Source organism: Pangasianodon hypophthalmus, chromosome 19 (assembly GCF_027358585.1).
Source record: "Pangasianodon hypophthalmus isolate fPanHyp1 chromosome 19, fPanHyp1.pri, whole genome shotgun sequence".
Taxonomy (NCBI): domain Eukaryota; kingdom Metazoa; phylum Chordata; class Actinopteri; order Siluriformes; family Pangasiidae; genus Pangasianodon; species Pangasianodon hypophthalmus.
The window spans coordinates 15,890,316-15,902,556 of record NC_069728.1 but is presented as its reverse complement, the minus strand read 5'-3'; the positions used below and the strand labels follow the sequence as shown (position 1 = coordinate 15,902,556).

General features: G+C 39.1%; 1 protein-coding gene and 1 pseudogene across 2 annotated transcripts; both read left to right on the top strand.

Moving 5' to 3' along the window:
• The first annotated feature begins 3,354 nt into the window (after positions 1–3,354).
• Positions 3,355–4,227, top strand: LOC113531925 (gap junction Cx32.2 protein-like; annotated as a pseudogene).
• Positions 4,228–6,676: 2,449 nt separating this feature from the next.
• gja1b (gap junction protein alpha 1b) lies at positions 6,677–10,858 on the top strand. Of its 2 annotated transcripts, none has more exons than XM_026923260.3 (2): positions 6,677–6,828; positions 8,058–10,858. In XM_026923260.3, the coding sequence occupies exon 2, from the start codon at positions 8,075–8,077 to the stop codon at positions 9,215–9,217; it is 1,143 nt and encodes a 380-aa protein (XP_026779061.1). In that variant the 5' UTR covers positions 6,677–6,828; positions 8,058–8,074; the 3' UTR covers positions 9,218–10,858. The 2 variants fall into 2 exon arrangements, with proteins under 2 accessions (XP_026779061.1, XP_026779062.1); XM_026923261.3 differs by having other exon boundaries at positions 6,727–6,828; positions 8,061–10,858.
• Positions 10,859–12,241: the final 1,383 nt, after the last annotated feature.

Sequence of the window (12,241 nt, the reverse complement as noted above, 5' to 3'; positions counted from 1 at the left end):
CAGTCCCCAACATAAAGTTACTGGGAAAACAGTGATGATCTCATGAGAATACTGTATGCCGTACACTTAATACAAGCATAACCAGATGGCATACACACACATCAGACCTCAGGTATTGGCATGTTACCATAACCCCCACCCCCACCCCAGCCAAATCCTGACAATCCCACACACAACCTTTCACATGCTACAGGTTACACAACAGCTTTCCCACATACACCACCTCCAGATGAACCATAGCAAGAAATGCTGGAATGTTGTGAAATGTGGACAAAAGTAGTTCCCTATTTCTTTATAAAGCGTAAAATGTCAGAAGAATTAATACGTGCTGTACGATCATAGCTAGGGTTAGTGTCAGTAAATTAGCAGCCATGTCTGGCGGTTATCAGGAAATGAACAAGGAGTGTAGGAGTGAGGTGTGAACCATAGCTTGACCTTAAAGGCAGGCTCTATTCTTAAAGGCCTCGTTTAATCCCACAGATAAACTCCAGTTCAGCCACTTCAGTTTATGCAAAGGGTCATATGAATTTCAAAGTAAGTGATACTTCTGTGAATTTCTACTCTTTGGACAAAAATCATTTGTTTAACTGGCCATTCATTGTAAAAATCCCTGGACAACAAATAAGATTGTTTGCAGCTCAACAAATCCTAAATGTAATTAAATGTAAGTTTTGTAATTTTAACCAAGGGAATTGCTTTACGGAATTCTGGGTCTAAACATATGGACAAACTGAAATGAAAAACACACACTAACAGATAAATTAATATGAAAGACGGCCTCACATCTCCATGCCATTAAGTGGGCCGGTCACTTTTCCTAGCTTTTCCCTAGTTTTATATGGTTTGTATAATTTTACAATTAATTAAACAAAACAATTAAAAATAAATTCTTTTTATGAATTAATTCAAATTTATGCTAAATATTTGCAATATATTTTTACATTTGTTTTTTTACATTTTGTTTTTTTTTAACCCAACTCATTATTTTTATCTCAAATTCTTATTTTTTTTTACAAACATTTATCCTTAGAATTTCCATTGCATTTTTCTATGTTAACTACTTCTTCCAATATGCTGGTTTTTCTTTGTAAAGCACATTGAACTGTAATAATAATATCACTTATTATTAAATTGTCTATAAGTGAGAATGTTTGTCACCCTGAGGTGGCTTGCTGTACTACCCAAGCTGCATATCTGCTTTGCAACCGGCGTTCCTGAAACTCTGGCTCCACTGCAACCCTGATGAGTGAATGAAAGATAAGATAAAATCTATATGAAAGATAAACCTGTACGCCACAGAAACAATACACAGACTGAATTTTGTAAGGCAGGAAAGTTCTTTGTGGAAGTGTAATTTGATGACTGCTATATGCTTCTCATTTTCCCTGCAGTCTAATCCATCCTGCCATCTAGTGTAATAATCATATGTTATGATACCAGGAAGTGTTATGATTTGGGTGCAGATCTTTATTAGTCTATAGGAAATGAGTTAAAACATGTGAACATATCCAGCTGACCACAGTCACTGATGTTTAGGAGAAGTGCTGGGTTATTAGACATTAATAAATGAAGACATAAGTGTACTGTAAGTGGAACTGACTGTTTAGCTAACCTTTTAGCAGCAAATTCTAATAATTTATATAATTCTGTTATATAGAATATATAGACTTGGCCATTGACTCACACCAAAGCATCACAACGTGGCAGATACAGACTCCATTTCCCATCACACACAGTCACTCAGAACTTACAGTCAAGGTCAACTGATTACTGATTGCACAAACCTGGACTCAAGCAAGCACACACACACACACACACACACACGCACACACAAATAATATAGACTCATACACAAGGCGAAATTTCTTGCTGAATTTACTCACAAGGATATGAAACCAAGCTTTATATTTTGTGCACGTGCTGTTCTGGTTTTGGTCTTGTTCTGGTTTTCTGGTTTTTGATTCTGTTTTTTTTTTTTTTTTCGTGCAATCTGTTTGCTGATCACCTGACCCAAACCTGTCTTTTTCTCAATTTGGATTTATTACCTGTTAAAGCTTACCTGCACTTGCAACCATCTCTGCTGCCTGTCATATGGATTAGGTTTAAATTGCTCAAGTTATTTTAAAACATGTGCAATCTATGTAAGTTATGTTAATGGAATTAATGAAATACATATTAAATAGGTAGTAGTTGATTATTACTGCCCCGGTGGTTATCCAGGTTTCACAAAACCACAGTTACAAACATAACTAGAGTTATTAATGCTCTAAGGAACCAAGAAATATTATTTTCATTGTCCCGCTGTAACCCCCCACCCCATGCCCTTGGTGAGTCCATTTTTTTCTAATTAATTGTCCAAGATAAGTACTTTCTTATACATTTTTGTATATTCTTACAGAATATAAATTTCGAAGTAAGATAAAAATATGGAGGCTGTCTGAGACAAAAATGAATTGAGATGGCCAGAAGAAATGTGGCAGGTATTCCAACATTATTGAAACAACAGACAGTAAAAAAAAAAACAAAAAAAAAACTGATGCTCTTTTGAAGACAAAAGGTTGTCTCAACAAATATGGATTTGCATTGTTTTCACTGTTAAACTAACACTGAATGATCACAAACACTGAAGGATCCCTAACTTGCCCCCCCACATCCAACTCAACCCTGCAGATAAAGACTACATAGTGGTCATTCCTGGGGTGGGTGAGTATTAATACACTTAATGAGAGAGGGATATGTGGAATGGTGAAAAGTCCATCACTAATGAGACAAGTCTGACCTCTGGAGGCCAGCATGGAAAAAAGCAGGCTAGTAGTATTACCTAAAATTGGATACTTTTGTGGAACTTAAGAGATCATAAGGAATCAACACTACATGAATTATTTATTAACATGAATTGGATTGTGTTGTGTTTAGGTTTTCTTATTTTGATGAACAAATTCTTCATTTTGGACATATTATATCTAAATCTTCACAGACTGAACAAATGCAGACCAGTATTAGAAATATGTGGAATGTCTAAACGCAATTTAAAATCCTACAAAATAATTAATTTTCAAAACAGTTCAACAAATTTTGAATAAATTTAGGGCCCAGTTGTAAGGTTAAGATCATATGAACTGATAGAGAGTGTGTTCAATATGTTGCCCATACTAGCATGATTTTGGTGCTTCTGGAAAACACTTCAGTTTGATTTCATTCACTTCAGTTCTGGAAAATGAGGAAAGTAAGTACACACACCACACAAAATGCTGTGGAATCAAATAACACATGGATCATTCATAAACAGTGATACCAGACCAGGCTTCTACCAGATAATTTAATGACTCTTTCCCCTTTAATCTTCTAGAGTAAACCTGATCATCAAACACAATGGGAGACTGGGGTTTTCTCTCCACGTTACTGGACAAGGTGCAGTCCCACTCTACCGTCATTGGAAAGATCTGGATGATCTGGATGATCTGGAAGATCTCATCTTCAGGATCCTCGTTCTGGGCGCAGGAGTTGAGAATGTGTGGGGAGATGAGCAATCTGATTTAATTTGCAACACCCTCACACCGGGTTGTGAGAATATCTGCTATGACTGGAAGTTCCCCATCTCACACGTCCGCTTTTGGGTCATGCAGATCATCTTCGTGTCCACTCCAACCCTGCTGTACCTAGGCCACGCCATCCACATCATCCACCAGGAGAACAAGCTTAGAGAGATGCGCAAGAGCAACCAGTCAGTCAAGGCACCAAAATACACAGATGAAAATGGCAAAGTCCGAATCAAGGGCAGGTTGCTGTGTAGCTACTTGACACAGCTGTTTTTCAAAATCATCCTGGAAGTTGCTTTCATCGTTGGCCAGTATTACCTGTACGGCTTTGTAATGATACCTGAATTCCAATGTAACAAGTCCCCTTGCCCAGTGGTCACACAGTGCTTCATGTCCAGACCCACAGAGAAGACCATCTTTATTATCTTTATGCTTGCGGTTGCATGCGTTTCCCTGGCCTTGAATGTGCTAGAAGTGTGCTATTTGCTTTGTTGTAGAGTAAGAAGACGGCCAGAACATGAAAGAGTGGTGCTCAACAACATATTAGATCCCATTACACCCATTACAATGATTAGGTGCAATAAGCCTGGAAGCTGCAGAAAGCATTAAACTGAAAGGCGTGAATGGAGTCATGGAGAAGTATTGTGCATACAGGAGCCATAACGCTGCTGAAGAAATACAACTGTAAATCTACATGCATAACTACACTCTAACAATTGCTGGGTTAAAAATAACCCATTTGGGGTAAATTTGGAAACTCGGCATGCTGGGTTGGTTTGTTTAACGCGACTTGTCAGGAAAATTAACTGTGTTGCGAGGTTTTAGTCACTTCGCTCAAAAACACATGCTATGAAAGCAGTCTGACTCGACTAAAACATGATAACTTAGTGTCCATTTTGAAATCATGAGCTATGAATATCAAACACAGTATTAGAAGACTGACTCCAGTGCTAGCCAGCAATCTGAGATAAAGTTACAGAAAGACATGAGGCAATATTTTTAACTACCTAGACATAACATAGGAGCACAAAATTTGGTAACAAATTTAATAATATAAATATAATTATGTAAGAAACTTTTCTCACAAAAAATTTCTCACAAAAAAAATAATAATTTGTCTTATTTATTACCAAAAAGCCAATTCAGATATGTCTTCCCCTCAAATAACATTAGCTAGAGTACTTTTTTGTCAGCAGGCTAACATGCCATGTTATCAAGCCAAACTACATGAAATATAATTTTTGAAAAGTGCAATTAAATGATAACTTAAAGATGAACTTACATTTCTTGCAGTTGCAGTTGATCTATTTTAATTCTGACTTTTTTCTGGTTTCCACTCTGTCTCAGCAGATGCAGTGGAAAATTCCAGCAAATTGCCTGCCTGTTCCCTTTCAGGTCTGCATCCCCAACCACCAACACGCTAAACCCAGCAACTGATTTGTAAAAAATGTTAGGCTAATAAATAGGCTAATATACGCTCACCGTCCACTTTATTAGGAACAGCTATACACCTGCACATTCATGCAGTTATCTAACCAGCTAATCATGTGGCAGCAGGACAATACATAAAATCATGCAGATACAAGTCAAGCACTTAGGGTCATATTCACATCAAACTTCAGAATGAAGAAAAAGTGTGATCTGTGTGAAAAAAAAAAAAAAAACACTGAGTGAGCCTGAGTTCTGTGCGTGGAAATGCCTTGTTGATAAGAGAGGTCAGATTGGTTCGAGCTGCCAGGAAGGATATAGTAACTATCTAAATAATCACTCTTTACAACCGTGGTGAGCAGAAAAGCATCTTACAATGCACAACACATCAAACTGGACAGTTAAAGATTAGAAAAAAAACTTTTTCCAGTCTTCAGCTATCCAGTTTCAGTGAGTCTGTACTCATGATAGCCTCGGATTCTTGCTCTTGGCTGACAGGAATGGAGCCTGATACAGTTTCTGCTGTTGTAGCTCATCCACCTCAAGGTTTGATGTGTTCTGAGATGCTTTTCTGCTCACCACGGTTGTAAAGTGCGATTATTTGAGTTACTATAGACTTCCTTTCAGCTCAGACCAGTCTGATCATTCTCCTCCATGATCCCTCTCATCAACAAGGAGTTTCAGCCTAGTTTTTCACACCATTCTGTATAAACTCTAGAGACTGTTGTGTGTCAAAATCCCAGGTGATCAGCAGTTTCTGAAATACTCAAACCAGCCCATCAACAACCATGCCACGGTTAAAGGCACAGAAATCACACTTTTCCCCATTCTGGTGTTTGATGTGAACTTTAACTGAAGCTCTTGACCTGTATCTGCATGATTGTGCTCCTGCCACATGATTGGCTGATTGGATACCTGTATAAATATGCAGATGTTCTTATTAAAGTGACTGGTGAGTGTAGATCATCACAGTGAAATAATGATCTTACTTGTACACCAGATGGCGCAGTGTACCTGTTGAGTTGACTCTAGTTTGACTCTTCCAATCAGTTTTAGGCAATTTATTACATTCATAGACTAGTTTTCCTGTCATTTATATCCTGATCCTCTTTATTTATATGCAAATATCTCCTTATTTTGTTACTATAAAACCATTTTTTTTATGTGCAGTAACATACTATAAGCACAGATCAATCTGACAAAGGGACTGTCTTTCAGATCAGATGTGACTAAAACTATTGTTATTGTGTGTAAAATGTCTTTGTACATTAATACTGTAATTCAGCTTTGCTCTGAATAAACCCTATGCCCTGTGTCAGGAGCTCATAATAATTCAGACAGTGTTGGGAGTTTGAGTTAGTTTGGCAGGATAAGTAGAAAAAAGTACCCCTAAATTTGTAAGAATGCACGAAGAGTCAAAAAATGTAAGAAGGTAAGAAGAGCCAAAAAAATTATGACGCAGGAATCATGTGATTTCGCGTGCCGTCTTACAAGTTTCTCCCTAATCAGCCGCACATCTCGGGGTTGCCAGATTGGGGCAACTTTTAAAACACCAAAAAGTTTTCAAACTCCACAAATTCGATCCAAATATGTTTAAGCTGTAATACAAGAAATGTAATAAGCTTATGAATTTTATAAACATAAAGGATGTCCAAATGCTAAATGACACCTTTTCCCCAAGTGGAAAAAAACTAAGCGTTAAAGTTCCCAATCTGGCAACCAACAATCTCTTATAAGCGAGGAAAGTTTGACAAGTGAGCCTCAGTTTCTCAGTCCAACCGAGTCGGAGTTTAGGAAGTTGCCGGAGAAAGTCCTCCAGGGCTCGGCTCTCCTCTCCTCTTCCTCCTCGCTGTCCATTCAGGTACGTGACCAGGAGTCACCTACACTTTTATCCACTTCTAGCTACTTTATACTTATTATTATTATTATTATTATTATTATTATGAGAGTGCAGTTCTTGGGATTAAGACTTGTGCTTAGACTTCTGTAGATCCCTGAAGGAATCTTTACAATGTCTGTGAGATGAAGGATAAAGTCATGATTTACTTTCTTACAGGTTACAAGGCGCATATGAACATTCCCACTGGGACATAGTGATTGTAAAGAGTAAATGTATTATATTGTTTTGGGAACTCAATAATAAAAAATAAAAAAAATCCATAATCACAAACATGATTCATAAGAAATGTTTAGACATAGTTACTGTAAATTTCCTTTTCCTCCAGTCAAACCAGACTGTATCCATGTGTCTAGTGTACAATTATCGTTTTAGTCTCATGTTATCACATAGCTGACATTAAATGTCCCATCAATAGACCATCTAAAGCATATAGGCGTTATTTGTTCTTATGCATTCCTCACGTTTCTTGGTTTAGATGGTGAGCGTTCTGCTACTCCATGGGCTGAAGCGGTGCTTTGATCCCAAACTGCTGAGGCTCAGAGTTTTGTTAAATGGTTTCTCTGCTGGAGTTTTGTCTGTGTTTTGTGTCTAGATGTGTGTGTGAGAGTGAGAGAGAGCGAGAGCGAGAGAGAGAGAGAGAGAGAGAGAGAGAGAGCGCCATTTGGGCCTTATAGGCACCGGCTGCTGACAATTTACTAAGAACATCACAAAACATCTGTTCTTCTAGGAAAAAGAGAAAAAAATAGAAAATTTCACATGTTGTTGAAAGATCTATTTGGTGCTTGGGAGTTATGGCACTAATCGATTACATTTTTTTAGTATAACTTATGAGAAGCATTATCAAGCACTTGCTGATGCAATTCACAGTAGCATAGTCATATATCGCTGTGTGTGTGATCGTCTGTCTTTTTTTTTTAATCAGTTGGTTTGTTGGTAAAGTTCTTAGAGTGCACCTTATTCCTGAAAGAAGGCCTTCCATGACAACTATCCTGAAGAGATGATACAAAAATCAGTAAATATATATGCTGTACCGTGTATCCCTAGACACATAAATAGGACCTGAGTAAGACATGACTGTGTGCTACACATTTACAGGATTTTAAGGAAGAGACAGCTTTATATCATCTTCAGATGCTTTGGTGGCATCTAGCACAGAAATGTTATAACAATCTTAACATTTTTTTTTGTAGCAGAAACACGCCCCAAGATGGGTGACTGGAGTGCTTTGGGCCGGCTCCTGGACAAGGTACAGGCATACTCGACAGCCGGAGGCAAGGTCTGGCTCTCCGTACTCTTCATCTTCCGCATTTTGGTGTTGGGCACAGCCGTGGAGTCGGCGTGGGGCGACGAGCAGTCTGCATTCAAGTGTAACACTCAGCAACCAGGTTGCGAGAATGTGTGCTACGACAAGTCTTTCCCCATCTCTCATGTCCGCTTCTGGGTGCTGCAGATCATCTTTGTGTCAACGCCAACTCTCCTCTACCTGGCACACGTCTTCTACCTGATGCGCAAAGAGCAGAAGCTGAACCGGCAGGAGGAAGAGCTGCGCGCCGTCCAGAATGATGGCGCTGATGTGGACGGGCCACTGAAACGCATTGAGCTGAAGAAGTTCAAGCATGGTCTGGAGGAGCATGGCAAGGTGAAGATGAAGGGTGCCCTGTTGCGCACCTACGTAGTCAGCATCCTCTTCAAGTCTCTTTTCGAAATTGGTTTCTTGCTCATCCAGTGGTACATCTATGGCTTCAGTTTGTCTGCTGTGTACACCTGTGAGCGTTCTCCATGCCCCCATCGTGTCGATTGCTTCCTGTCGCGTCCCACCGAGAAGACGGTGTTCATCATCTTCATGCTGGTGGTGTCGCTTGTCTCCCTGGTGCTCAATGGTGCTGAGCTCTTCTATGTATTTTTCAAGCGTATCAAGGACCGTGTCAAGGGAAAACAGGGTCAGTTTCAGTCCAACACCTTAACCCACCCTCCCAAGGACGTGCCAGGCACCAAGTATGCCTACTACAACGGATGCTCATCACCCACAGCACCACTGTCTCCCATGTCGCCGCCAGGCTACAAGCTAGCCACAGGCGAGAGGACCAACTCTTGCCGCAACTACAACAAGCAGGCGAGTGAACAGAACTGGGCTAACTACAGCACCGAGCGTCAGCGCTTGGGCCACAACGGCAGTACCATCTCCAACTCGCATGCGCATGCCTTCGACTACCCTGATGATGGTCACGAGCACAAGAGGGCGCCGGTGGGCGGTGAGATGCAGCCTTTGGCGCTCACTGAGCCGAGACCGGCCAGTCGCGCAAGCAGCCGTGTGAGCAGCCGAGCCAGGCCTGACGACCTGGATGTCTAAAAGCTAACCCATGCCATGCTTGCGTTGTGCCAGTCTGTTAAAGAAATGGACAGAAGGTGCAGAGACGGAGAGAAAAATACTGTCTCCTGCACCCGGGGAAAGGACACTGTCCTGTGTCCTGTCCTCGCACTAGACTCTAGATGCAGAGACGTAAAATTACTCACACTGCTGGAGGTACTATGTGTTAATTAACGTCAATGTTGAAGACTAGCGGCGCTAACATGCCTTTAACAGCTGTCCGGTGACGGGGTGAGAGGCCAATGAGCATATTCAGTTCACTTCCTGTAAGTCCCCCATTTCCCCCGGATGAAATTCATCCTTGGTCATGTGATCGATTGTTTCGTTGTTTTATCCTGCAGGCAAGTTTCATTTAAACATTTCCGAAATTTAAAAAAAAAAATACGATACTCCATTATTTTACACCCTTCCCATCATGTTCCTCATCTCTATGACCTCGACACTGTCTAGTCAAATGGGGTTGTGTGTAGGTTCCTAGTGCTGAAGTTCATGAATTAATATTTATTTATTCATAAAGAGTAGAGGACATCCACCACTCAGTGACTGACTACTACTCAAGGTCATATCCATCTGAATAATACTTCACACAAAAGTAAGAGCAATAACAAATCACTAGAGCCAACTGCATATTTATTGACAATAATCCAAATTTTGGCAATACATTTATTAACAAAAGGTTGCTTTTATTAATCGTAGTGGACTGTTGTTTTCCTGATAAACTTTGAATATATGTGGTGTTAGTTTTGATTATTTTGTGTTTGTTATATTGGTGTGGGGCAGAAGATCTGTTTTTTTTTTTCATTTTTATTTTACTTTTTTTTTTAAATTGTGTTTGAAAAAAAAACAACAACTTTGAGAGAAAGGCTTTATATGATTTCCCTCTTTTTAAAATTAAGCCACTTTTCCTTATTTGTCTCGTTGAACGGAAGAGGAAAGTTAGTTATATGTGTTCTACCCATGTAGTGAGTGGTTTTTGTTTTAAATCAGTGTAATCGTGCTGCTTGAGAGATAGAGTTTTAGTACTGTAAATCAAGCTAACTGTGTCACAAATGTGAGTTTTTAGAAGACTGCTAGTTAGAGCTGGACTAATATTTAGTCATTTAAATAAATAAAAAAGAGATATATGCCAATGTAGCTCCACAATTACCAAACACTAGTAGATTACATTTAATTTTGGACCTTTTTAAGGTTTTGATTTGCAATCTTTACATCACAGCATATCGGTACTCAAAGCATGGAGGTTCTTGGATATATTTTTTCAGCTACAATGGTGTTTGCACTGAGACTTTGGCAAGGATGTTGTATGATACAGAAGTGGCAACATGTTCTCTCTGTTATGCATGTTACTAATTTATTTGACCACACACCAGGCCAACAATCTCTATATTAAAACAGATTTCATGTAACCCTTAGTATGTGTTTGGACCTTGAAGGCCCATACCAAGATATTTCATATCCACTGAATACGGCAAATACAGTTTTATGATTATTTGATGAAGAGTGTTGAGAAAATGTCCCACTGTTGTACAGTGTGCAAATGCATGATAGCGAAAAAAGTCATTAATCAAATCTGTGAAAAAAAAAAATGGCTATTTTAACCAATAAAGATTTTTCTTTGTTATATTCCATGTGGTTATGTTTTCATAAATGATATGTTTTCATGAGAGTTTCATATATGTAATGAGTCACATCTCATTACATATCCCCATTAATAATGACAAGAAATGATGAAATGTTTTTTTTTTTTTTAATTCAAGCTCTACTCCTGTTTTTGGTTTTTTTTAACATTTAAATTTCAGCTCTTACTTTGTTGGGGAGCTGTGAGTATTTTTTATTTACAAGCTGTTAAACACATATAATCTGAAAATGACACAATGCACAACAATTTGTCTGGAGCCAGTATCAAATAAGGCCTGGTACAGGCATTTTGCTCAAAAGAATTAGCTTTACACAAAACCACGCACATAAACTGAGGCAATAAGGCTAAGCCGGCATCATGGCCAAAATCTGATGCCAAGACTTACTTACAAACTGAAAAAGACTGATACGCTTTTACATGTATGTCTTAAAGTGCCTCTGAAACTTTTAAATTTTCATCATATAAAAAGATCCAGTGCTTTTTTTTTCCTTATCCAAGTTTCGTATTTAACCTTTCCACAAAGCTAAATAAAACCACATGTCTGGGCCGAGCCTGTGGACCACATGTGGCTAGAGCAGAGAGTGCAGGGGGAAAAAACACGAGGCTTTGATCTAGTGCTAATTAATCCAGATCTTTTATTCACCAATGGCTTTTTTTTTTTTTTTTTTTTAATATCAGCTTTATCACCCAGTGTTATTTTATGAATGGGAGACTCCTTGAAAATGACTTCCCTGAAAATGGTTGTGCAGGTTACTGTCAAAAGAGATTAATTAGTGCACAGATTATATGAAAGGAAAGAAAGAAGAAATAGGCAAACATTCTGAGAAAACATCTTTCCGTTTTATAAATCGGCATTATCTTTTCTAGGCTAATCGTTTTGTTAATGGCACATGATGCAATGCTACTGCGGTAATGCGAAGTGAAAACGTAAGCCAGATCTGTGTGCCCTCTCCGAGGTGCATGTGCATGTCTGAGACTGTAAGCCATGGCTCACATATGTTTCTCTTGTCTATTTTTGGACAATGAGGATTCAGCTGAGGACCGGTTTAAATGCACATAAAGCTTGCTTCTCTCCACAGCCTCCTGGAAACCTCAGCTTCAGAGTTACATTTCCTCTGCCTGAGCAGCCACCCAGACCACAACTCCAGGGTGGTTCTGGGAATCCGTGTTAAAGCTGCTAACTTTGCCTAAAAATGGCAAATCAACTCATTGTTATGACGTTGCCCCCATGTCTAATAAAAACATATGCCACGCTGCTCTCGTAATATTTTCTATTGGACAGCAGTCTGGCTCGGCAGCAAATCCGACCTTCTTATTTGTGTCTAAAAGCCCTCTTACTGATTCCCAGCTGTGTTGCGTTCGCAACA